The sequence below is a fragment of the Moschus berezovskii genome, chromosome X (assembly GCF_049115385.1).
Source record: "Moschus berezovskii isolate FMDL1 chromosome X, NW_MosBer_1.0, whole genome shotgun sequence".
Lineage (NCBI taxonomy): Eukaryota > Metazoa > Chordata > Mammalia > Artiodactyla > Moschidae > Moschus > Moschus berezovskii.
In genome coordinates, this window is record NC_142488.1 from 120538025 (window position 1) to 120565822 (window position 27798).

Below are 27798 nucleotides of genomic sequence, written 5' to 3' on the forward strand. Positions count from 1 at the left end.
GAAAGTGCCAAAGCTTTATAGCCAGACGGACTTAGGTTCAAATCCTGACTCCGCTACTCAGAAGATCGTGTAAATTATGTCAAGTAATTTCTCGTTTCTGAGTCAATTTCCTCAGCTGTAAAACAGAGTTAATGCCTACTTCACAGAGTTATAAAGGGAATGGGAGATGATGTGTGCTAAATGTTTGGCATATAGGAGAAACACAATCAATGATGTATGTTCTAATGATATCTGGAGGTAACTACTGTTTCCCACCTCCCTCCTCTATCTGCACTGATGACTGGGGATAGAACTGTAAGAAGAAACAGGCCTGTTCTTCAGTTTGTCGAACCCTTGTCATCCATGTGCTGTGTGTTTATAGAACCTCTAAATCTGTCCCTTGAAATTAATCCTTATCTGACTGGCCCCTTGGCTTCCCAATCCCCGGGGAACCTTACTTCTGCTTGGGAAAAGCTTGGGCTATAATCTTGGTCTAGTAGAGTGGCTGTTCTGTAGCACCATCATCTCCAGTGAATCCTCAATATTGCCTGAATATTATGTGTTTCAATAAGTAAGAGACCACTGGTATCTCTGTCATTACACACCTTCTGTGTTCACATCACTGTGTTGGGATTGTTGGCTCCTGTCAGAGACTGAGAAGCACCTTTAGGATGCCACTGTGTGAAAACCAAACATTTTCCAAATAGGTAATATTTGTATAACAAATACAATACAAAAAGTCCAGTAAAAACTTCCTGGGTGCCAGGAAGATCCTATCACAATGCAACTAAACTGCTCAAACACAGTCTCTGCTCCTGCCTCTGATGCCTGTCTGCTCTTGCCGGTTTTGAATTTTATTTCATCTCTAGACTGTGGATCTTTGACTCCACCCATAATGATTTTAGATGCTGTGCCGAAGCCCTCAACACTAATCCTAAGACTTCTTGTTGTTTAGTTGCTCACTCGTGTCCCACTCTTTGTGACCCCATGGACTGTAGCCCACCAGACTCCTCTGCCTGGGGGATTTCCCAGGCAAGAATACTGGGGTGGGTAGCTAGCTATTCCCTTCTCTAGGGGATCTTCCCAACCCAGGGATCAAATCCACATCTCCTGGATTGGCAGGCTGATTCTTTTTTTTCTCTTTCCGATAGTAACATGTTTATTGTATCATCCATTCAAGGATATAAGATACAAACACAAAACACTTCTTAATTTAAGGAGAATATGAAAACATCAGGCAATTCCTGTAGTACAAATACAACCTTCACCTACAGTAAAAATTAAGCCATTCAGTCATTTTGGTCATTATCCCTGTCTTTCTTCCCACTTTGAAGCTTGGGCCCACCCGCTGGTTTTGCCATGATGATCTGATCCACTCTGAGAAGAATGATGGCAGCGTTAGTAGCCAGTTTTATAGCCCAGTATTTTCCCAGGTAAGTATCTAGAACACCAACTTCCAACATGTCCTTTACAGCAGGAACTTCAGCCTCAATATCTAATCCAACATTTTTATTTCTTTCTTGATGTACTGCATAGAACTTAGAGATTACTTCATTGGCCTTAACTCTGGAGTTTTCTGCCAGTTCCTGGGGAATAGCTTCAAATGCCTCCGCAAACTTCTTTTATTTTTTTTTATTGGAGGCTAAATATTTTACAATATTATATTGGTTGGTTTTGCCATACATTGACATGAATCCGCCCCGGGTGTACATGAGTTCCCCCTCCCACCTCCCTCCTCTGGGTCATCCCCGCATACCAGCCCCAAGCATCCTGTAACATGCATCAACCCTGAACTGGCGATTCGTTTCACATATGATAATATACATGTTTCAGTGCCATTCTCCCAAACCATCCCACCCTCACCCTCTCCCACAGAGTCCCAAAGACTGTTCTATACATCTGTGTCTCTTTTGCTGTCTCGTATACAGGGTTATCATTTGCATCTTTCTAAATTCCATATATATGCATTAGTATATTGTATTGGTGTTTTTCTTTCTGGCTTACTTCACTCTGTATAATAGGCTCTAGTTTCATCCACCTCATTAGAACTGGTTCAAATGCATTCTTTTTAATGGCTGAGTAATACTCCATTGTGTATATGTACCAAAGCTTTCTTATCCATTCGTCTGCAGATGGACATCTAGGTTGCTTCCATGTCCTGGCTATTATAAACAGTGCTGCGATGAACATTGGCGTACATGTGTCTCTTTCAGTTCTGGTTTCCTCAGTGTGTATGCCCAGGAGTGGGATTGCTGGATCATATGGCAGTTCTATTTCCAGTTTTTTGAGGAATCTCCACACTGTTCTCCATAGTGGCTGTACTAGTTTGCATTCCCACCAACAGTGTAAGAGGGTTCCCTTCTCTCCACACCCTCTCCAGCATTTATTGCTTGTAGACTTTTGGATAGCAGCCATTCTGACTGGTGTGAAATGGTGTCTCATTGTGGTTTTGATTTGCATTTCTCTGATTATGAGGGATGTTGAGCATTTTTTCATGTGTTTGTTAACCATCTTTATGTCTTCTTTGGAGAAATGTCTGTTTAGTTCTTTGGCCCATTTTTTGATTGGGTCACTTATTTTTCTGGAATTGAGCTGCAGGAGCTGCTTGTATAATTTGGAGATTAATCCTTTATCAGTTGCTTCATTTGCTATTATTTTCTCCCATTCTGAAGGCTGTCTTTTCACCTTGCTTATAGTTTCCTTTGCTGTGCAGAAGCTTTTGATTTTAATTAGGTCCCATTTGTTTATTTTTGCTTTTATTTCCAATATTCTGGGAGGTGGGTCTTGGAGGATCCTGCTGTGATTTATGTCAGAGAGTGTTTTGCCTATGCTCTCCTCTAGGAGTTTTATAGTTTCTGGTCTTACATTTAGCTCTCTAATCCATTTTGAGTTTATTTTGGTGTATGGTGTTAGGAAGTGTTCTAGTTTCATTCTTTTACAAGTGGCTGACCAGTTTTCCCAGCACCACTTGTTAAAGAGACTGTCTTTTCTCCATTTTATATTCTTGCCTCCTTTGTGGAAGATAAGGTGTCCACAGGTGCGTGGGTTTATCTCTGGGCTTTCTATTTTGTTCCATTGATCTATATTTCTGTCTTTATGCCAGTACCATACTGTCTTGATGACTGTGGCTTTGAGGTAGAGCCTGAAATCCGGCAGGTTAATTCCCCCAGTTCCATTTTTCTTCCTCAAGATTGCTTTGGCTATTCGAGGTTTTTTATATTTCCATACAAATTGTGAGATTATTTGCTCTAGTTCTGTGAAAAATATTGTTGGTAGCTTGATAGGGATTGCATTGAATGTGTAAATTACTTTGGGTAGTATACTCATTTTCACAATATTTATTCTTCCAATCCACGAACACGGTATATTTCTCCATCTATTAGTGTCCTCTTTGATTACTTTCACTAGTGTTTTATAGTTTTCTATGTACAAGTCTTTTGTTTCCTTAGGTAGATATATTCCTAATTATTTAATTCTTTTCGTTGCAACAGTGAATGGAATAGTTTCCTTAATTTCTATTTCTATTTTCTCATTATTAGTGTATAGGAAGGCAAGTTATTTCTGTGTGTTGATTTTATATCCTGCAACTTTACTGTATTCATTGATTAGCTCTAGTAGTTTTCTGGTAGAGTTTTTAGGGTTTTCTGTGTAGAGGATCATATCATCAGCGAACAGTGAAAGTTTTACTTCTTCTTTTCCAATTTGTATTCCTTTTATGTCTTTTTCTGCTCTGATTGCTGTAGCCAAAACTTCCAGAACTATGTTGACTAGTAGTGGTGAGAGTGGGCACCCTTGTCTTATTCCTGACTTTAGGGGAAATGCTTTCAGTTTTTCACCATTGAGGATAATGTTTGCTGTGGGTTTGTCATATATTGCTTTTATTATGTTGAGTTATGTCCCTTCTAGTCCCACTTTCTGGAGGGTTTTTATCATAAATGGATGTTGAATTTTGTCAGAGGCTTTCTCTGCATCTATTGAGATAATCATATGATTTTTATTTTTCAGTTTGTTAATGTGGTGTATTACGTTGATTGATTTGCGGATATTGAAGAATCCTTGCATTCCTGGGGTAAAGCCCACTTGGTCATGGTGTATGATCTTCTTAATGTGTTGTTGGATTCTGATTGCTAGAATTTTGTTAAGGATTTTTGCATCTATGTTCATCAGTGATATTGGCCTGTAGTTTTCTTTTTTTGTGGGATCTTTACCAGGTTTTGGGATTAGTGTGATGGTGGCCTCATCTCCACAAACTTCTTAATGGCATACCGTTCAAGCCCGGGACATGTCTCTCCATATGATGTGATCTGTTTGGCTAATTCAATTTCTGTTGCTCCACCTCCAGGTACAAGACGTTTATCCCTTGTGAGAACTTTGAAAGTATTAGCACCATCATCTATCCACCCTCTCTATATCGTCCATCAGGTTGTCTGCAGAGCCTCGAAGCACTATGGTAGAAATGGCACCATCTTCCTTTTCATGCTTAAACACAACCACTTGCGTATCTCCCACCTATGACAGGTCAACACTGTCACAATGCCCCATTTCTTCAAGGACAGGAGGATTCAACCTGGGAAGAGTTGTAGCACCAACTGTTTTGCATAATCATCTGAGATCCCATTTTGAGTTCAGCTTCACCAGCATGCTATTGTATTTGTCTGCATAGTGAAGAGCCGTGTCTGCCACTCTGCCACCTGTTACTGTGACATTTGCACCAGTATCAGCAGTAGCTTTGACTTGCGCATCCAGGAGATTTTCTTCTCCCTTACTAAAGTTCATCAATTCTTCAGCACTCTTTATCAACACCATTCCCTTAGTTTCTGTTATCATGCCATCAAAAGAACAAGAGTACACTGCTATTTTTTCATCTTTGACAACAGTTACATTGCCTTCAGCTTCCTTCTTAAAAACCATGCCATGAAATACTGAAGAGGAATGCACACCAGAGCCCAGAATCTTACAAACTCTGATGTCATCAACACTGAAATGGCCAGAATCAGGAAAAATGCATACACATGTGGCAGGCTGATTCTTTCCTGCTGAGCCCCCTTTCACTAAACAGGAGTCATAATCACATCAATGGAGACCATTTATTAAGGACCTCCTCTGAAGGTTGGGGGCGGGAGGAGAAGGGGACGACAGAGAATGAGATGGCTGGATGGCATCACCGACTCTGTGGACATGAGTTTGAGTGAACTCCGGGAGTTGGTGATGGACAGGGAGGCCTGGCATGCTGTGATTCATGGGGTCGCAGAGAGTCAGACACGACTGAGCGACTGAACTGAACTGAGCCAAGGATTGTGCTAGGTGGTCACAGTTTAGGTCCCTAGATTATGGTCTAAACTTGATGTCTAAGTGAGAGCATCTGATACAAACCCAGCACAGCCCTAGCCTCCCGCTCTGCTCAGCCCTCTCATTCCATGAGCTGACCTCAAGGGACTGTGTCAGCCCAAAACTATAAACTGGTTTATGGTCAATCATTAAATTGTGGCAAGCACCCACAGTTTGCTCAGCCTATACCAGGCACTATGGGAAATATCAAAGAACTAAACGACATGATCCCAGGCTCTAAAGAACTTCAAGTACGCTAAGGGAGAACAGAGTAACTCTTGTGAAGTCATTAAAGATAAACATGAAACAGGGCAGAGTCCAATTTTCAACCATGCACCACAGAGTTTCCAACCTTTTAAGGAGAGCTTGCCTCAGAAGGGTGTACCCTCTCAAATACTGTTGATAGAAGAGTAAATTGGAAAAATCTTTCAGTAGGGCTGTTCAGTAGTATCTTTTAATATTTTCATATTGTATAACCATTGACCCAACAATCCTACTTCTACTAAGAAATGCTAGCACATGTGTTCAAAGATATATGTACAAAGACATTCACTATAACATTGCTTGTCAATGAAATAGTTAGCAGCAACCAAAAGTTCATTAACTGTATACACAGGAAAGAGAAGACTGTCACCTTTCTGTAGGTGTATATATTTCAATAAAGATTTTTACATTAAAAAATTAAGCATCTGCTGACAAGCAAGTATGCCCAATATATATTAAGTTTAAAAACCAAGTATCTACACTTTTCTAAAATACAAACTTTGTAAAATAAAAAACTCATTTTGTATGTGTATGACTTTATATATCATATGTATAGTTTTTAAAGTCTGGAAGGATATTTACTGAACAGTGGTTATCTCTGGTTAGTGAGAGTGGTGAACAAACTTTTAAGTTTTACTTTATACAGGTCTTTCATGTCTGAATTAGTTACAAAAAATGTTATTAATTTTAGAACTTTAAAAGAAAGATTTATATTATAAGGTTGTATACTTCTCATTCAATATGGCAGAAAGATCATATGCATTTCTATCCACTCTCTCCTAAGACACTATTAGAATTATAATAAAGGGACTGAAAAGGCATAAGCTCATAACAAAGAAGAGAAGAAGGACTCAGATGACACTGTATTTTACAAATGTTTGGAAGACAGAAATTGGAGGAAAGGACATTGACTGAACACACGCTGATTTGGAACCAACGAGTCCAGAAAAACACCATCAGTTCAGTTCAGTTCAGTCGCTCAGTTGTGTCCGACTCTTTGTGACCCCATGAATCACAGCACGCCAGGCCTCCCTGTCCATCACCAACTCCCGGAGTTCACTCAACTCATGTCCATCGAGCTGGTGATGCCATCCAGCCATCTCATTCTCTGTCGTCCCCGTCTCCTCCCACCCCCAATCCCTCCTAGCATCAGACTCTTTTCCATTGAGTCAACTCGTCGCATGAGGTGGCCAAAGTATTGGAGTTTCAGCCTTAGCATCAGTCCTTCCAATGAACACCCAGGATTGATCTCCTTTAGAATGGACTGGTTGGATTTCCTTGAGTCCAAGGGACTCTCAAGAGTCTTCTCCAGCACCACAGTTCAAAAGCATCAGAAAAAGAGGCATCCAGGGAAAAGGGAAGTTGGAAAAAGAGATAATATGGTTAAGAGCTAGGAAAACTTAGGATACAATAAAAGCATAGAAGGCAAGAAATAATCCAAAAAGAAGCAATGAAGAAATCTAAGAAAAACAAAATCTGTACAAGAAGTCATGGATCGAATGTGAAGAATCAGAATTAACACAGAAAGTGGGCTTCTAGATGAATAGAACTTATTCTAAGCACTAGACAAAATGAGAAAGCTGGAGAACAGAGATATGGTAAAGACAGCACATGTTTAGTCAACTCACAGCACAAAAAAATAAAATGGGGGCAATCAAAAATTCAACAAAAATACAAAACTGTTTAAAAATGTCATTTTCCAATAATGATGACCTACTAGAACATGGAGTGATATAGAATAATTGATGGAAGTTGTAACATGAAAATATAATCAAGGCCCATTTCTTAGCTTTACACTGAAAAGTATACAATTGTAATAATACAAACACTATCTTTATTGCTTTTCAACCTTTGGAATCCAATAGACAATCACAGGAAACAATTATAATTACAAAGTGTAAGATAAATGTTAGTAAATAATTTAAAAGCATAACATACAGAAATTGGAAAGTAGACACATTTAGGGGAGGTGGAAGGATGCATACAAGCACTAATATTCTAATTTTAGAAAGTATAGAATCAAGAGATACTATCTATAGATGATGGAACAAGAAATATTTATGTGTCTTATATAAAGACACAAAGATAACCAAAAAAGATATGTGAACAGAAAAGATACACACTAAAATGTTTTCAGTTGAGAGGGGAACTAAATAAAGGAACTAAAAGGAGTGATGTATTAGGAGAAAAGAGAGAAGTGGTTGCTGCAGTTTAAGTGAGTTGTGTGTGTGCTTAGTCACTCAGTTGTGTACGACTCTTTGCAACCCCATGGACTGCAGCCCGCCAAGCTCCTCTGTTCATGGGATTCTCCAGGCAGGAATACTGGAGTGGGTTGCCATGTCCTCCTCCAGGGGATCTTCCCAACCCAGGGATCGAACCGAGGTCTCCTGAATTGCAGGCAGATTCTTTACCATCTGAGCCACCAGGGAAGCCCATAAGTGAGCTAAATTCCCATTTATTAGGCCAGGAAGTCACTAGATAGATGATATCTAGAGCTGGTAAATCAAAGAAAGGCATATCATTTAGAGAAAATGGATTATACCCCCCTTACTGATCTCTCTGCTTCCACCCTTGTCCCCTTTTAGTCTATTATTAACATGGGAGCTAAAGAAGTTCTTTTAAAAGTTAACTCAGACCTTGCCAGCCGCAGCTTGTCCAATGGCTTCCCATCTGTGAAATAACAGAAAATTTTTTATTGGTCTCTGTCTCCCAGTTCCTGGCAAAGACTTCCTAAAACTCCTGTAAATTCCTAAGTGGTAAGAGCACTAGGAACATCTTTTGTTTTAATATTTGGCTTTTGACCCCAGTTCCTGACACAGAGCTCTTGAAACCCTTGTCATTTCCTGGGTGATAGGAATGTCTTTTGCTCTAATGAGGCAACTCTATGGGGCTCCTGGAGGAAGACTGGTCACCAGAAAAACCACACCATGATTAGAAACTTGGGATTTTTGGCGTCACCTCCCATTCTCTTGAGAAAGGAGAAGGGCTAAAAATGGAGTTAGTAATCAATCATGCCTACGTGATCTGTATCCTTTATCACATATTTGTATAATAAACTGGTAAACATAAGGAACATGAGTTGTAACTGCTAGAACAGTCCTGTGAGCCACTCTAGCAAATTAATTGAACACAAGGAGAGGGTCATAGGAACCTCAGATTTACAGCCCATCATACAGAAGGAGAGGTGACAACCTGGACTTGCCATCTGAATTTGGCAGGGGAGGGCAGCAGCTTTGCGGGACTGAGCCCTTAACCTGTGGGATCTGATGCTCTGTCCAGGTAGAAAATGTGGTCTTGAGTTCAAGGGTAGGACTCCCAGCCAACAGCACAGAGCATTGCTCACTGTAGGGAAACCCACATGCACAAAACTGGTGTCAAAAATGTTGTGAGTGTGGCAGTCATGTGACAAATAAAGGAGAAACACGGGGAGGGAAAAGGTTTTTCTAACTCACCATCTCACTTGGAACAGAGGCCAGTCATTACACAGACTTGCCAGACCTCGCCCAGCCGTCTGTCTCTGCGCTCCCCAAGCCCTGCACCTCTTGTTACACTCCCTTGCTGGTGCTGTGTCAGCCCTCTGCCATTCCTTGAGCAAACGGGACATGTCCTCCTGCAGGACCCTTTTTTACCAGCTCTTCTGTCTGCTCTTTCTCTAGATATTGCATTTGTTGTTTGTTCAGTCCCTCAGTTGTGTCTGACTCTTTGCGACCCCATGGCCTGTAGCCCGCCAGGCTCCTCTTGTCCATGGGATTTCCCAGGCAAGAATACTGGAGTGGGTATTCTTCAGATACTTGCATGGCCTAATCTATTACTTCCTTCAGGTCCTTACTCAAATGTCCCCTTCTCAGAGAGATTTTCCCTGCCTACACTATTTTAAATTGCAGACTACCTCAAAGAGCTCACTAGTTCCTTTTCCTGCTTTATTTTTCTCCACAATTACTGTCGTTTAACATACTGTATATCTTAATTATCTTGTTTATTGTTGCTCTCTGCCACCAAAATGTAAAGTCAATAAGAGCAGGGATTTTTGTGTTTTGTTCACTGCTCTATCCCAGATGCTGAGAACAGTGACTGGCACACAGAAGGTGCTTGGTATGGACTCAATTGCATGCTCCCAAAATTTACATGTTGGACTCCCAAACTCCACTATTTCAGAATGTAACCATATTTAAGGACTGAAATTCTGAAGCTCCAATACTTTGGCCACCTGATGCGAAGTGCTGACTCATTGGAAAAGACCCTGGTGCTGAGAAAGATTGAAGGCAGGAGGAGGGGGAGACAGAGGATGAGATGGTTGGATGGCATCACTGACTCGATGGACATGAGTTTGAGCAAGCTCTGGGAGTTGGTAATGGACAGGGAAGCCTGGCGTGCTGCAGTCCATGGGGTCACAAAGAGTCAGACATGGCTTAGTGACTGAACAACAACAGTATTTGGAAATAAGGTCTTGAAAGATGTGATCACATTTAAACAAGGCTGTTGGAAGAGTCCTAATCCAAGACGACTGGTATCCTTATAAGAAGAGGAAGAATCACCAGGGGTGCACATGCACAGAGGAACAATCACGTGAAGAGGCAGCAAGGGGGTGGCCATTTTTAAGCCAAGGAGAGAGGCCTGGAACGTATCTTTCCCAAATGGCCCTCAGAGGAAACCAAGCCTTCCGGAACCTTGATCTTGGACCTCCAGGCTCCAGAACTGTGAGAGAACAAATTTCTGCTGATTAAGCCTCCCAGTCTGTGGTATGTTGTTATACCAGCACTATTGCAATGTTCAATAAATATGTGGTTTGAGTGAATGAATAAACAGGTCAATGGATACAACAGGAGCATTAGAAAAACTCAGACCAGAAAGAGTTAAAGCGGTAACTCTCAGGGGACAGGACCACAGGTGGGGAGGAGTGTGGCAGGAGATAGTTGCATTTTATTATAAGGAAGTCCTTTGGCACTACTTCATTTTTGTCCACATGAATGGATCACTTTGATAAACATTTATAAATGGTAATTTTTAAAAGGGGGTTTTTACAGAACAACAAAAAATGATGTTAAGTTCTTGAGGCTTTATATTATAGAGTCCCCACTGGTGATGATTTTGTCCCAGGGGACATTTGTCAATGTCAAGACAGTTTTGGTTGTCAAAAGTGGGGGTGGGGTGCTACTGACATCAAGTGGGCCAAGGCCTGGGACACTGCCAAACATCTTGCGATACAGGGGACAGTGCCTCCTAACGGGATTATCCAACCCAGTGTGCCGAGAGCGCTGACGATGAGAAACTGTTTTACATAAATGTGTGGGGGATAGATCCATAGCAAGTTATTAAGGAAAGTAATGGCTGCTGAGGAAATAGAATTAACCTCTACAATGTTCATAGAAATAACCAGTAGAAGAACGCACTGGGGAGAAACTACCATACTATTCTACAATCTATTCTTTGATGCCTCTGTGATGGAAAAATTCTGGATTGAATGATGGCAGTGCTAGGAACATGGAGGGCATAGTAAGTATAGAGGGACTGACTGACCTCTGCCCACAGATCCTTATATAAAACTTCACCACAAACGCAAATGGCCATTCATCCCATATTTCCTCACTCTCACTGCAGTGCCTAATCCAGCCAGTTCGATCCATCTTCTCGGCTCTTCACAAATCACCATTAAACATTTCCTTCTTTCTTTTATCCCAAACTCCAATCTCTAGATTTCCCCCAGACCACAACTCATGCTGGAATGCCTTTTCTGCACCTTCGAGGCGAGTTTCTCCCTTCTGTCATTTACACAGCACCTCTCTGATGACACCTTCTCCATCTTCTTAGAAAAGAGTGAACAATCTCTGATTGAGTCCACACTGCATAAAAACAGAAGCCGCATGACAGCTAGCAAAAGCATCTACTTGTTCACATACATAACTAAGTAAATATTTAATGTATGGATCTGTTAGCTGTTTCTGTTGCTGTGTATTTCTGATAAATGCATCTGTGTTAGTGTTATGTCCAGTTAGAAGTGGTTTGGACAAATGTGATCTGCTTCGGGGATATGGTTTCCAGGAGGAATGTGAGAAGGAGCATGGACAGTCACTGTTTCATGCTACTACTTAAAGCATCACTTTCCACCTCAAAGCACAGCATTTTCATGCTGCCAGGTGCTGACTGCCAGCTAGAGAAGGGGAAAGATCTGTTCCACCATCAATGCACTGTGGAAGATCTATAAAAGGAAACACAGGAGACTAGTAACAGTGCTTGCCTTCAGGGGTAGAAACCGGAGAACTTGTATAAGAATGGGAGAGAATTTTCAGTACACACTGTCTTACTGCTTTGGAATTTTGCTCCATGTACATATATTACCTATACAGAAATTTTAATTAATTTTTACATCGATATACTGTACAAAACTACAGTACTTGGATTTCAAGCCAAACCTCTACCCAGCCACAAATGGATATAAAATTATCCCATCTCTTATATTCAGAACTGAAGTATTATGTATATATTCAGACAACCTGTTAAAGTGAATACCACACTGAGAAAAAAGCTAAAAAGAAATTAATGTCTGCAAAGATATGTTCTCTGTTGATATGATTTTTCTTTAAATTGCCCTGAAATAGGCAGAAGAAAATTGTCTGTAATAAACTATAATGTTCATCTACCTCACTAAAGCATTAATTTTAAGGATATTTAGAGGTCTGAAAAAGCACAGTGACAAAATTTTAATTACACTTTAATGATATGTAACTGATTGGCCAGGAGCTTTTAGCACTCTGTGTTGGTTATAGATGACAAGAGAAGGCCATTCTATCCAGGAATAAATAGTCTCTGCCTTGTTTTAATTAGGATATAATAATGATAGAGACCAAATCCCTTGGGATGAGAGAATGCTTTATTGAGAACTTCATTTCCTGAAAATTTCCACATTACCCAGGGACTGCAAAACCAAATGTCACAAGTTAAAAACGAAACAAAATAGAAACGTCCCTTGTCCAAACTGAGCCTCTAGTATGAAGATATACTCCTTTTTTAATCTGACTTCTAAGATCCTTCTGGACTTAAGAATGTCTACCAGATCTCTGGCCATCCAAAGTAAATAGCCTTTACTATTCTGATGTATCTTCCCTTGGAAACTCCAGGAAATTGACTTTCATTCCCACTGAGGAACCTCTTCCCCACTGGCAGCTCCTATCACATCTTGCTTCTAACCCCTGAAATCTTTTGCATAGAAGGTAAACTGAAGACTAATTTTCAAAAGGTGATATGAGTGTGTTAAAAAAAAAAAAAGAATACTGGAATGTGCTTCTTAACTCCTCCTCTAAATGGGGAAGGAATCAGGCCAAGCTGAATCAGCTAAACCAGGCTATCTAACTACCTGGAGCGATTCAGTCTACCTCTGCCCTTCTACACTCTGTGTTTCTGTTCTGGGTTGAATAATATCCCATTAGTTATTATATTTATCTCTAGAAATTAGTTCTCTGCTATTCTAAAATTTAAAAAAGCTATCTCTTCAATCTTACAAAGTCTGTTCCTACATGATAACAGTTTAATTGGTTGTACTTGTCACTCTGGTATATTTGTCTGCTCGGTCTGCCGTAACAAAATACATGGACTGGGTTGTTTAAACACAGAAATTTATTTTCTTACAATTCTAGGGGCTAGAAGTCCCAGATCAAGGTGCCAGCTTGATTAGGTTCCTGGTGAGAGCTCTCTTCCTGACTTGCAGACAGTTGTCTTCTTGCTGTGTGCTTATGTGGTCTTTTCCTCTCTGGCATGCAGAAAGAGAAAGAGAGGGAGGTGCAGGGGTAGGGAGAGATCTGGTCTTTCTTCCTCTTTTTATAAGGATGCTAGTCCTATTAGACTAGAGCCCCACCCTTATGACCTCACTTAACCTTTATTACCTCCTTAGAGGCCCTGTCTCCAAATATAGTCACAGTGAAGGTTAGAACTTCAATATGTGAACTGAGGGACTTCTCTGGTGGTTTGGTGGTTAAAATTTTGTCTGCCAGTGCAGGGCATATGGGTTCAATCCCTGGTCTGGTAAGATTCCACGTGCCATGAGGCAACTAAACCCACATGCTACAACTGCTGAGCCTGTGCTGTAAAGCCTGGGAGCTGAAAAGAGAGGCCACGGCAATGAGAAGCCCAAACACTGCAACCAGAGAGTAGCTCCCACTCAACACAACTAGAGAAAGTCTGTGCAAGAAAGAAGACCCAGCGCAGCCAAAAATAAATAAATAATTAATTGTTTAAAATATCTGAATGGAGTTGGAGGGACACAATTCAGATCTTAAGAACTGGTTTAACACTAAAACAGACTGCTTCATATTTTAGGAAATTATCAGTTTATTGGAGATATTATAGGGAACGTGTATCTACCTTGTTTAGTCGCTCAGTTGTGGCCAACTCTTTGAGACCCCATGAACTGCAACACACCAGGCTTCCCTGTCCTTCACCATCTCCTGGAGCTTGCTCAAACTCATGTCCATTGAGTCAGTGATACCATCCAACCATCTCATCCTCTGTTGTCCCCTTCTCCTCCTGCCTTCAATCTTTCTCAGCACCAGGATCTTTTCCAATGAGTTGGCTCTTCACATCAGGTGGCCAAAGTATTAGAGCTTCAGCTTCAGCATCAGTTCTTCCAATGAATATTCAGGGTTGAATATTCAATGTATCTACCCACATATATACACACATTGAGAACATTACAACTGGCCAAGAGGCAAAGTGAACAAATTGTTTTGGAATTGGTCAAGATGGTGCATAGAATGCATTTGGAAAAGGAAGAATAAGGATGTTAGGGAAGAATGGGAAAAGTCAACTGGTAGAATAAGAAAGGAGGAGGGGCAGCAAATATACTGGCAATCTTTAACCAGGAGAGTGTTGAGTTGCTAGCAAAGCCTTGCATCAAAGCAAACAAATTCCACAGGATTGAATAAACTGCTTTGAGTACACACTCCTCCCAATATTCACAGGGGCAAAGCTCTGTCTGGCAGGCTGGACTATGAACATCGGCCTAACCTGTCTCATCCTGATTGCAGGCTCAAGGAAGAACAGCAACTATGTCCTTTTAACTCACTTTCTACAGCATTATTGGGCAAAAATGGCATTTAAATGCTTTCAGTGGTGATGATTATAGAGAAAAATGGAATATAAATGGCTACTGACATGTTTCATTGTAACAACTTTTATAACCCCATTATTAAGGAGATGAATATCTTCATATTCCTAAATAAGAGGTAATCACATGTCTAAAGGCTCTTCACCCTTCACTTATTTTGTTAAAATGTTATTCTCATTTATTTTCCATCTTTTCCCCCGGTTGTACATTAGTTACCATGGAAACATTGGGATGCTATAGTTGAGCATATCAATATTCCCAAGTTCTGTTAGAGTATGAAGCCAATTTACATCAAGGTTATTGGGAGAGGGAGTTATTGCTGAGGGTTATAAATGAATGCAAGACAGAATGAAATGTGTGGCACTATCAGACAAACATGGTCCTCACTTAGCATCACAGAAGGGGTAAGGCTCATCTCCTTGGCCACTCTGTGTACAGAAATCCAGCATAGTTATCAATGAGGTTGCCTAGGTCCATCGGTGTTGCTATAACAAATTATCATAAACTGCGCGACTTTTAAACAACAAACACTTATTTCTGACAGTTCTGGAGGTTGGGAAATCCAAGACAGGGAGGCAGTATATCCAGTGTCTGGTGGGAACCTGCTTCCTAGACAGTTAACATCTTTTCACTGCATTCTCACATGGTGGAAGGGGCAAGAGAGCTTTCTGGAGTGTCTTTCATAAGGGTACTAATACTTTTGTTTGTTTGTTTGTGCCACATGGCTTTCAGAATCTTAGTTCCGCAACCAGGGGTGGAACAGGGATCGAACCCCAGCCACAGCAGTGAAAGCAGTCCTAGCCAGTGGACTGCCAAGGAATTCTCTAGGGCACTAATCTTATTCATGATGGCACACACCCAATGACTTAAGCACTCCCAAAGGTCCCATCTCCTAATATCATCACCTTGGGGGTTAGGTTCCAACATATGCATTTGTGGGGGACACAAACATTCAGTCTATAGCAGAGGTCTACAAAGCAAAGATATTTATCTTTAACAGTAGCATGGGTTCTTTTTTTTGTTTGCATTAAATATCATGTATTTATAAACATTTGCACTTTAATCCAAGAGTTCTTACACAAGTCATTTTAAATTTCCAAGTGGTCAGAGTTTTTTTTTTGCTATAGTTTTACAGTTAATTCTCTTTTTAACTTTATTGTGGTAAGGAACTTTGACCACGTGTAAGTGTGTGTGTGTGTGTGTACTTAACTATACATTCTCAACCACAATGCACCACATACGACTAAAACTGAGTTTATCATTTTTCTGGAACTAGATATTCCTCCATTTTTCTTACCTCAGTTGTAATGCCACATGCATCCAATCACTCAAGACAAGAAATCTACAAATTGCCTTTGCCTTCCCTCCTCCATTATTCACTAAATTAAATCAATCACCAAGCCCTGCAAATCTTATCTCCTAAAGATTCTTCACATTTGTCCCCTCCTCTATATTTCTTCTTTGACATTACCTATTACATAATGCAATAAAAGATGAAGATTAAGTTCACTTCCAGCACTCCCACTCCCCATCCATCTCTGCAATATAATTTTCACATTATTATTATTTCCTCTAATGATTATCTTTTTAACTTTAAATAATATGCTTAAACATATATTTCTTATTTGACTGAACCAGAGGTATTTCCCTCCCTGCCTGCACTTTGCAAGATAAAGACATTAGTCTCCCATAGTTCCCTCTACTTCTTTTCACTCTTATCTCTCAATCTACGTCCATTCTCTTACACATCTATTTTCACACATGTCCAAGCCATCATCTTATCAAGCCTCCTACCTAGTTTCCTTATTTCCATTCTTGTCCCCCTTAACAATAGCCAGAGTGATCTATTAAGAGTTTAATGCAATTTCTGCTTCTGTCAGTGGTGAAACAACTTGTTTCAGGCTAACCATCTCACTGAGAACAACTACAAAAGCTGATCAACACATTAAAAAACATTTTTTGGTCATTTCGAAGGGCCAGCAAGGCAGCAAGGAATTGAGAGTGCAAGATTCTGGAGAATCTACATAGAGAGAAATGAGCCAGACATCTGGCTGCATTTTTGCTTTTAGGGCATTTGCCAGACTGAAAGCTGTTAACTGAGAAGCTAATAACCCAAGCAGAAAACAGTGCAGAAAATAGTGGTTGGGAGTCTGAGAAGCCGACCAAAGACTTCAGAGACATCATGGACCAGAGAGGGGTAAAAGAGGGGAGTGGAGAGAGGAGGGCTAAGGCTGGAGTTGAGTGCCCATGAAGGAGGAGGAACCCTGATAAACACCACAGAATTTCAGCTGATTCCCCCAAATAGCCATTACCTAGGGGTAAAAGGGAATGGGAAACCAATCAACCCTCATAAAGCCTGAACGACAGTCTCAATCTCTAATCTAATTAAGATGATCCATCCCTACCTTGAGTGCTTGCCAGAGCAAAAAAATAAATCCCTTGTTTACAACATCAAGAGTGAAGCCTGGTGTAAACTATGGACTGAGAATAAGCAGCTCGAAACGTGTTTTTGTCCCTAAAAGTAAAGAATTGCTCAAAGAAAGATGGGGAAACTTCTGTGTAGGACACAGAAGTTCTGTAAAAGGGCTCCCACTGGCTAAATTTGAAAATTACAGTAAATAATGATAGTATGAGATCAAAACCCACTGAATAAAGTAAGAAATTGTGAGTCCATATTGATCTGAATGAATGAATAAATAGTTTGATTAGGAACTGGGGCTAAATAGATGTGTATAGCCCAGAAGATACCACCTTAACGTAATGAAAGATCAAAGCATCACTTCAGTGATATTCCTGCCAAAAAATTATAAACTAATATGATCATGAGGAAATATGAGATAAACCCAGGTTGTGGGACATTTTATAAAATAACCGGTACATTTACAAAATAATAATCCTCAAATGTCAAGGTCATGAAAGTCAAGGAAAGAGAGGAACTGTTGCAGGTTGAAGAACACTAAATAGACATGACCAAAAAATGCAATACTTTGTTGTGAATTGTATTCTTTGGCTACAAAGGATATTATTGGCAAAATCAGCAACTTGAACAGGATTTGAATACTGGATATTAATGATGTATCAATGTTAATTTTCTGATTTATTGTTATATTTAGTTTTGTAAGAGAATGGTCTTTGCTTTCTTTGAAATACACATGGAAATATTTTGAAATCGTGTCAGTGACTTACACATAAAAGGTTCAGGGAAAGAAGTTTTTGTAGTGTACTTGAAACTTTTCTGTAGGTTTGAGATTGTTTCAATTTTTTTTTTAAATGTCTGGGTTTTTTTAAAAAACCCAGTGAATTAAAATTTATGACATTAACTGCTCATGACAATAACTCAACTTAAAAGGGAATGAAGTGACTTAAAATGTTGAAAGGTGCTTACACTAAGCAGTGGTAAAAGTACTAATTGCAGGTAGGCTTTAGTCAAGAATGCATGTTGTAATTTTTTAGGTTAACAACTAAAAGAGTAATAAAAGTGTTGCTAGGAGAGTGGCCAAGATGACAGAGTAGGAAAACCCCAAGTTCACCTCCTCCCACACAAAATGACAACTATTCACAGAGCAAATATTGATGAGAAAGACCTGAAGACTCACAGAAAAGATCTTCTAAAACTAAAGCTATAAAGAAGAAACCACAATGAGATGGGTAGGAGGGGCAGAGATGCAGCATAGAGGATAATAAGAATTGCAGAGGTTCTCCTTAAGGAGTGAAGGGTCTAAGCCCCACATCGGGCTCCGCAGTCCAAGGGTCCTACACTGAGAAGGCAATCCCCAGAACATCTTGCTTTGAAGAAAAGCAGAGTTTAATTTCAGTAGAGCCAGAGGGCTGTGGGAAGTAGAGATTCTCTTCATTCATAAAGGGCACAGACAAAATTTCATCGGTTCCAGGACCCAGGGCAGAAGTAATTTGAAAGAAACCTGCGTGGGACCTACCTGCTGAACTTGGAACACCTCCTGAAAAGGCAGAGGGCAGCTGCAGCTCACCCTGGGGACACAGACACTGATGGCAGCTATTTAGGGGAGCTCATTCTATCATAAGGACTCTAGTGCAGGCAAGACCCATTTGGGGATCCTGCCTCCAGCTGGTTACCAGCCTGTCAGCACCCAGTACTAGGACAACTCAGGCCAAGCAACTAGCTTGGCAGGGACATAGCCACACCCACCAGCAGGCCTGCTGGCTTAAGACCTCCTGAGCCCACAGCTGTCATAGGACAGGGTCCCATCCACCAGAGGATCCAGACACAGCCCTGCACACCAGTGCACTGGCCTAAGCCCTGACACATCCAGGGCCCTGCAACCAGAGAACTTGTGATCCAGTTCAGCCTACCACTGGGCCAGCACTAGCCTTGGGACCAGCCTCACCCACTAGTGGGCAGGCACCAGCTCCAGGACCTCCTGGGCCTAGCCCCACCCACCAGCAGGTCAAACAACTCTGGGTCCACTAGGACCCTGCAGCCAGAAACCCTGGGACCAACTCTATCCTCCAGTGAGCTAACACTAGTCCTAGAACACCGGCTTCAGTCTCGTCCACCAGTGTACTGATGCCAGCTCCAGGGCACCTGGGCCTTGCAGCCAGAGACCCCAGGACCAGCTTTGCCCACCAGTAGGCCAACACTCAACCTAAGACCTGATCTCACCCACCAGTGGTCAGGCATCAGCCTCAAGACCACCACAACCATTCAGCCTGCCATGTCAGGAACTAGCCCAACCACAGAAGGCCTGAGCACCAGCTCTGGGACAACTTGGGCCCCTCAAACAGTTGCTCGGGAATCTGGTCCCACACACAAGTGGGCTGACACTAGATCCAGGACACTTGGGGCCCTGCAGAAAGCCACCTCATGACCTGATGCCACCCACCCAAGGCTAGCAAGCCTTTGCACCAGGCACAGCAGTAACTAACCAGAGTGGGGGCAGACACATCTACCAGACCATGCATAATAGTATAGCTCAGCACAACAGAAGGACCCATCCAGCCCATATAAGAGGCATTCCTAGAGCATATAGCTCTGGTGAACAGAGAGGATTGTGCTGTTAGAACACACAGGATGCCTTCTACAAAAGGTCACTTATCCAGGGTCTGGAAACATAACCAACCTACCAAATACACAGAAATAAAAACAGCAACTTAGGCAAAATGAGGCAACAGGGGAATATTTTCCAAATGAAAGAACAAGATAAAACCCCAGAAGAAGAACTAAGTGGTGGAATAAGCAATCTACCCAATAAAGAGTTCAAGGCAATTATTGTAAAGATGTTCAAAAATTCAGGAAAAGATTGGATGAACAGAATGAGAAGCTAGAAATTTTGACAACGTGTTATAAAATATAAGGAAGAGCCAAACAGAGATGAAGAATACAATAACTGAAATAAAATATACACTCGGAGGAGGAATCCATGGTAGATTAGATGATACAGAGGTACGGATCACTAAGCCGGAAGACAGAGTAGTGGAAATCATGGATGCTGAACAGAAAAAAGAATAAAGAATAAAAAGAAATGAGGGCAGTTTAAGAGACTTCTGGGACAACATCAAGCACACTAATATTTGCATTATAAGGGTCCCAAAAGGAGAAGAGAGAGAAAGGGGCAGAAAGCATATTTGAAGGCATAATAAACTAAAAATTCCCTTAACTTGGAAAAGAAAAGAGACATCCCAATACAGGATGTATAGAGAGTCCCAAACAGGATCAAACCCAAGAGGACTATAGTATAATTACAGTATAATTAAAATGGCAAAAAGTTAAAGATAGGGAATATTAAAAGCAGCAAGGAAAAAGCACAAATTATATACAAGGGAACTCTCACAAGGCTATCAACTGACTTTTCAGTAGAAACTCTGCAGGCAAGAAGGGAGTGGCATAATATATTTAAAGTGATGGAGGGGAAAAGCCTACAACCAAGAATACCCTACCTGGCAAGGCTTTCATTCAGACTTGCTGGAGAGATCAAAAATTTGTCAGAGAAGCAAATGCTAAGAGTTCAGTATCATCAAACCAGTTTTATAAGAAAAGTTAAAGGGACTTCTCTACAGGAAAAAGAAAAGACCACACTAGAAACATGAAAATTATGAACAAAAAAATTTCATTGGTAAAGGCAAATATATAGTTAAAGGTAGAAAATCAACCATGTATAAAGGTATAAGGAAGGTATTAGACAAAGGTAATAAAATCATCTATATCCACAGCAAATAATTAAGAAATACACAAAACAACAGACATGTAAAATATGACATTAAAAATGTTAAATGGTACAGGAGGAGGGAGTAAAAATGCAGGAATTAAAATGCATTTGAACTTAAGAAATCAGTAATTTAAAATTTTCATATACATATATATGTGTGACACCAAAACCAAAGTATCACAAAAACGGAAAATTGCAAGCCAATATAACTGATGAACATAGATGCAGATATTCTGAAATTTATTCTAGGAGTGCAAGGATGGTTCAATATCCATAAATCAATTAATGTAATACACCATATTAACAAATTGAAGGAAAAAATCATATGATCATCTTGATATAGAAAAAGCTTTCAACAAAATTATACATCAATTTATGATCAAAAAAATAAAAATAAAAAATAAATAACTCTCTTGGGCTTCCCTGGTGGCTCAGTGGTAAAGAATCCACCTGCCAATGCAGAAGACACAGGTTTGATCCCTGATCTGGGATGATCCCACATGCCTTGAGCAACTAATGCTGTGTCCCACAACTATTGATGCTGTGCTCTAGAGCTCGGGAGCTACAACTACTGAGCCCACGTGCTGCAACTACCGAAGCCTGAGTACCCTACAGGCCCTGCTCCACAATAAGAGAAACTACTGCACTGAGAAATTTGCACACTTCAGCTAGAGAGTAGGCCCTGCTGTCCAGAACAAGAGAAAAGCTTGTGCAGCAACAAAGACCCAGCACAGAAAAATATAAAATATAATCAGTTAAAAAAAACTCTCAACAAAGAAGGTATAGAGGGAACATACCTCAGCATAATAAAGGCTATATATGACCAACCCACAGCTAACATTATACTCAACAGTGAAAAGCTGAAAGCATTTCCTCTAAGATGAGGAACAAGACAAGGATGTCCATTCTCATCACTTTTATTCAACATAATATGGGAAGGCCTAGCCATAGCAAACAAGAGAAAGAAATAAAAGGAGTCTAAATTGGGAAAGAAGAACTAAAACTGTCACTGTCTTCAGATGGCATTATACTATACATAGAAATCCTAAAGATGCCACCAATAAACTACTAGAATTCATGATGAACTTAGTAAAGTTGCAAGATACAAAATTAATGTACAGAAATCTGAGCCATTTCTATACACTAACAACAAACAATCAGAGAGAGAAATTAAGAAAACAATTCCATTTACAATTGCATCAAAAAGAATAAGATACCTGCGATAAATCTACCTAAAGAGGTAAAAGAACTGTACTTGGAAAAGTATAAGGTATTGATGAAAGAAATTGAAGAGGACTCAAATGAATGGAAAGATGTACTGTGCTCATAGATTAGAAGAATTAATATTGTCAAAATGATCATATTACCCAAGGCAACCTACAGATTCAATATAATCCCTATCAAATACCAATGACATTTTTCACAGAAGCAGAACAAATAATTCTAAAATTTTTATGGAAACAAAAATTACCCTGGATAGACAAAACAACTTTAAGAAAGAATAACAAAACTGGAGGTATGATGGTCCCTGATTTCAAACTATACAACAGTTACAGTCATCAAAACAGTATGATACTAGTACAAAACAGACACAAATATCAATGGAATAGAATACAGTGCCCAGAAATGAACCCACACTTATATGGGCAATTAATCTACAATATTGGAGGCAAGAATATACAATAGGGAAAAAGCAATCTCTTCAGGAACTGGTATTGGGAAAACTGGACAGTTATGTGCTAAAGAATCAAACTGGACTACTTTCTCACACCATATGAAAAAATAAATTCAAAACAGTTTAAGACTTAAATGTAAGACCTGAAACCAAAAAACTTCTTAAAAAAAAAGCAGTAAGCTCTTTGACATCAGTCTTAGTAATTTTTCTTTTTTTGCATGTATTTCCTCAGGCAAGGGAAGCAAAAGCAAAAATAAACAAATGGGACTACATCAGACTAAAAGGTTTTTGTATAGTGAAGGAAACTATCAAGCAGCAAAGGCTACCTACTGAATGGGAGAAGATATTTTCAAACAATATATCAGATAAGGGGATAATATCCAAAACATACAAAGAATTAATGTAACTCAACATCAAAAAAACAAACAACCTGATTGAAAAATAGGTAGAGGATCTGAGTAAACATTTTTCAAGAGAAGACATACAGATGGCCAGGAAGCACACGAAAAGACACTCAATATCACCAGTCACCATGCATGCATGGGTGCTCAGTCACTTCAGTCATGTCCAACTCTTTGCGACCCCGTGGCCTATAGCCCCCCCAGGCTCCTCTATCCGTGGGATTTCCAAGGCAAGAATACTGGAATGGGTTGCCATTTCCTTCTCCAGGGAAGTTTCCTGACCCAGGGATTGAACCTGTGTCTCCTGCATTGGCAGGTGGATTCTTTACCACTGAGCCACCTGCGAAGTCCTCACTAATCATTGGGGAAATGCTAATCAAAATCACAAAGAAATTACACCTCACACCTGTCAGAATGGCTTTTATCAAAAAAGACAACAAATAACACATGTTGCCAAGGTCATGGAGAAAAGGGAACCCTTTTGCACTGTTGATGGGAATGTAAATTGGTGAAGTCATTATAGAAAATAGTATGGAGATTCCTCAAAAAATTAAAAGTAGAACTACCATACAATCCAGTAACTCCACTTCTGGGTATTTATCTGATGAAAACAAAAACATTAATTAGGAAAGATCTACACACCCTTATGTTTATTGTGGCATTATTTAAAATAGCCAAGACACAGAAGCAACCTAATTGTGCATTGATAGATGAATGGATACAGAAGATGTGGGGTATATACACACATACACACACACAATGGAGTGTTACTCAGCCAAGAAAATAATTAAATCTTGCCATTTACAACAATATGGATGGGCCTAGAGGGTATTATGGGCTTCCTTGCTGGTAAAGAACCTGCCTGTCAATGCAAGAGTCACAGGTTCATTCCCGGTGTCAGCAAGATCCCCTGGAGATGGAAATGGCAACCCATTTCAGTATTCTTGCCTGGGAAATCCCATGGACAGAGGATCCTGGTGGGCTACAATCCATTGGGTTGCAAAAGAGTCGTACACAATGTAGCAACTAAACAACAACAAGAGAGTATTATGCTAAGGGAAATGTCAGACAAAGACAGACAAATATTGTATAATTTCACTTATCTGTCAAATATTAAAAAACAAAATACAAAACAAACATACCAAAACAGAAACAGTAATAGATACAGAGGAAAAACAAGTTGTTACCAGAGGGGAAAGGGATGGGAGGAGAAAAGAAATAGGTGATGGAAATTAAGAGGTACAAACTTCCATCTGCAAAATAAATGTTATGGTATGACATGTACAGTGTGAGGAATACAGTCAATAACTCTAATATTTTTGTATGGTGACATATCATATCAAAAACTAGACTTATCTTGGTGATCATTTTGAAATGTACCAAAATAGCGAATCACAGATCATGACATTTGGTCCCATCACTTCATGGGAAATAGATGGGGAAACAGTGGAAGCAGTGTCAGACTTTATATTTTGGAGCTCCAAAATCACTGCAGATGCTGACTGCAGCCAGGAAATTAAAAGACACTTACTCCTTGGAAGGAAAGTCATGACCAACCTAGACAGCATATTAAAAAGGAGAGACATTACTTTGCCAACCAAGGTCTGTCTAGTCAAGGCTATGGTTTTTCCCATGGTCACGTATGGATGTGAGAGTTGGACTGTGAAGAAAGCTGATCGCCGAAGAATTGATGCTTTTGAATTGTGGTGCTGGAGAAGACTCTTGAGAGTCCCTTGGACTGCAAGGAGATCCAACCAGTCCATTCTAGAGGAGATCAATCCTGGGTGTTCATTGGAAGGACTGATGCTAAAACTGAAACTCCAATACTTTGGCCACCTCATGCGACGAGTTGACTCACCGGAAAAGACTGATGCTGGGAGGGATTGGGGGTGGGAGGAGAAGGGGATGACAGAGAATGAGATGGCTGGATGGCATCACCGGCTTGATGGACATGAGTTTGAGTGAACTCCAGGAGTTGGTGATGGACAGGGAGGCCTGGCATGCTGTGATTCATGGGGTCACAAAGAGTCGGACACAACTGAGCGACTGAACTGAACTGAACTGAAAAGGGCCTAGGTGATAGATTTAGTACTTGTTGTCATTGTTGTTGTTTAGTTATTCAGTCATGTCCGACTTTTTGGGAACCCATGGACTGCCATGCTCCTCTGTCCGTGGGATTTCCCAGGCAAGAATAGTGGAGTGGATTTCCATGTCCTCCTCCAGTGGATCTTCCTGAACCAGGGATCAAGCCTGTGTCTCCATGGGGTCACAAAAGAGTTGCAAAAGAGTCGGACACAACTTAGTGACTAAACAACAACAACAGCAATCTAACTAACAGAAAGTAAAAAGAATGAAGAAAATTGAAGAACCTCAAAGACCACTGAGACACCATCGAACACACCACTCATGCATAATGGAAGTTCCAGAAGAGGAGTGGAATAAAAAGGAACATAAAAAGTATTTGAAGAAACATTGGATGAAAACTTCTCAGATTTCAAAGATTACACATCCAAGAAGCTCAATGAATTCCGAGTAGCACAAACTCAAAGATATTTACATCTAGAGAGGTCATAGAAAAACTGAAAGCCAAAGCCTAAGAGAGAAGCCCAAAAACAGCGAGAAGAAAATTATATGCCTTATATAAAGAAACCACAATAAAATTAACAGCTGATTTCTAATCAGAAACAGTGGAGACAAGAAAGCAGTCTTATGACATATTCAAAGTGCTGAGGGAAAGAAATTCAACCTAGGATTCTAAGAATCAGTTCACCATAGCAACAGCTGATGACAACATTTTGTCCTCCCCAACTTCCGAGTGTCCCTTTAAGTCTTCTGCTGTAAGCTGTGCTGAAGGGAATGGTGTGGGAGAGCTCTTGAGCAGACACTATGGGGGACGGAGGAGGTGACAACTTCGAAGGTATGAGTACTGACTACCTTAAACTGGAGTTATTGGAAGAAATCCATATGAAAGACTTAGCACAAATCTCAATACTTGAAATAAGCCAAAAGATAGTGGAACTGGAAGACCAAGTCAATTGTAACCATGAAGACAGTGAATGGAAAACCCGTTATGAGGCACAACTTGAACTGAATGATCAACTAGAAAAGCAAATTGCAAGTCTCAGAGAGAAAATCGAAAAAATTCGTGGTAATCCTTCAGACAGACTATCTTCTATTCGTGCCTATGAGCAGATGTCAGTGGAATCATTAAGTACATTACTTAAACAGCTAGAAGAAGAAAAAAGGACCCTTGAAAGTCAAGTGAGAGAGTATGCACTTAGACTGGAACGAGAAACAAAGGCTTACCATAAGGTGAAGGATGAACATCATATGTACCTAGCTAAAATGTCTCAGCTCTCTGGCTCACACCACTCTTCTAAAACACAACCAGTGGATCTGCATAGAATGAAAGAGAATCCAGTGAAAACAGGAAGATATAATCCTGCTAATCAGAAGATGGTAAATGCCAAGAGAGGACCAGCAAAAAAGATTACAAGATCAAATCATCTTCCCAAACTCAATCCATGATTCCAGAACTGGATGGATTTCTCTATTTCTTCCCTTTTTTCATTTGTAATATTCAAACTGTGAAGTTACTATTCAACACATTTTTCAGAGAATGAGATAGATGAGAAAGAACTATTAAACCTCTTTAAGCTCCTCTTCCAGTAATGTGTTCTTTTGTCTACCTAAAAGAAATTTTCTTAGTAATTTAGTCTAGTTACAAAAATTATTTTAGAAAGTAATTTAAGTGACCCTAAAATATGTAGTAGCAGTGTTTATGATTCATAAAATATCCTAGAAAACCTGAATGCTGTTATCTTACACTTTATTTTAATAATATATCCCTTATCTACTCTGATACTAATATTGTTATTATATCTGGTTTCTAGATGGCTGTTAGCTTAAAAATGTGAGTTCATCAAAACTGTGTGCTATTTTAGGCTATATCATGCTCATTTTTTTAAACCCAAGGTTTAAGTAAAGCTACAAACCAAATGCATTTTAATCTTTGACTTGAAGCATCATGGTATTATAGAAATAGTCTCCAATCAGGAGTCAGCTTGGCTATAGTCCCCTTCTGCTGTAAATTTATGAGAACTTGGGAAAGTCTCTTCACCTCATCTTTATTTTCTTTGTGACCCCATGAACTGTAGCCCACCAGGCTCTTCTGTCCATGGAATTCTCCAGGCAAGAATAGAGTGGGTTGCCATTTCCTTCTCCAGGTGATCTTCCCTACCCAGGGATCTAACCCAGGTCTCCTGCATTGCAGGCAGACTCTACCAACTGAGCCACCAGGGAATCCATAGTCCCCTTTTGCTGTGAAATTATGAGAACTTGAGAAAGTCTCTTCACCTCATCTTTATTTTCCACACCTGTAAAATAAATGAGGCAAACTGTGCAACTTCAAAGGCTTCTTACCATTCTAGAAAACCAATATTTATCAGCTTATTCAACTACTGCAAGGACTTGCCATTTAGTATATGGTGGGTGATATATGTCATTTTGGGATGCTTATTAATTCATAGTGATGGCCTAGATTTTTGGAGCAAATTTTGCAAGTGTCCACAATATTCAAGAAGTGGAGACTGAATAAAGATAGGAAAAAAGGTTCTTTTAAAGGCATTTAGAAAATATATTGAATTCTCTTATTCATGTTTAGACTATTTTTGCAACTGTCACATAGGTCTGCAATATAAATATAATTTATTCTCCCAACTTAATAATAAACGAAACTGTTAGCCTTTAAATTTTCAGAAGTCATTCAATGGTAATTATAGTTTCTAGCTTATGTTGTTCTCAGCTGATATCCTAAAACTTAAATTCTTTCTATTCAGAATTACCAGTATTGAATACCAAATACATTTCTAT

General features: G+C 40.0%; 1 protein-coding gene and 1 pseudogene across 1 annotated transcript; one reads left to right on the forward strand and one right to left on the reverse strand.

Moving 5' to 3' along the window:
* Positions 1–1268: 1268 nt before the first annotated feature.
* On the reverse strand, positions 1269–18878 carry LOC129564021 (T-complex protein 1 subunit theta-like; annotated as a pseudogene).
* A 6934-nt stretch (positions 18879–25812) lies between these two features.
* On the forward strand, positions 25813–26454 carry LOC129535257 (coiled-coil domain-containing protein 169). Its single transcript, XM_055393944.1, has one exon. It carries the CDS (start codon positions 25813–25815, stop codon positions 26452–26454), a length of 642 nt encoding a protein of 213 aa, XP_055249919.1.
* The last annotated feature ends 1344 nt before the right edge of the window (positions 26455–27798 follow it).

Excerpts from the sequence above, each read along its gene's own strand:
- LOC129535257 (XM_055393944.1), top strand. The coding sequence starts at position 25,813 with ATGGGGGACGGAGGAGGTGACAACTTCGAAGGTATGAGTACTGACTAC.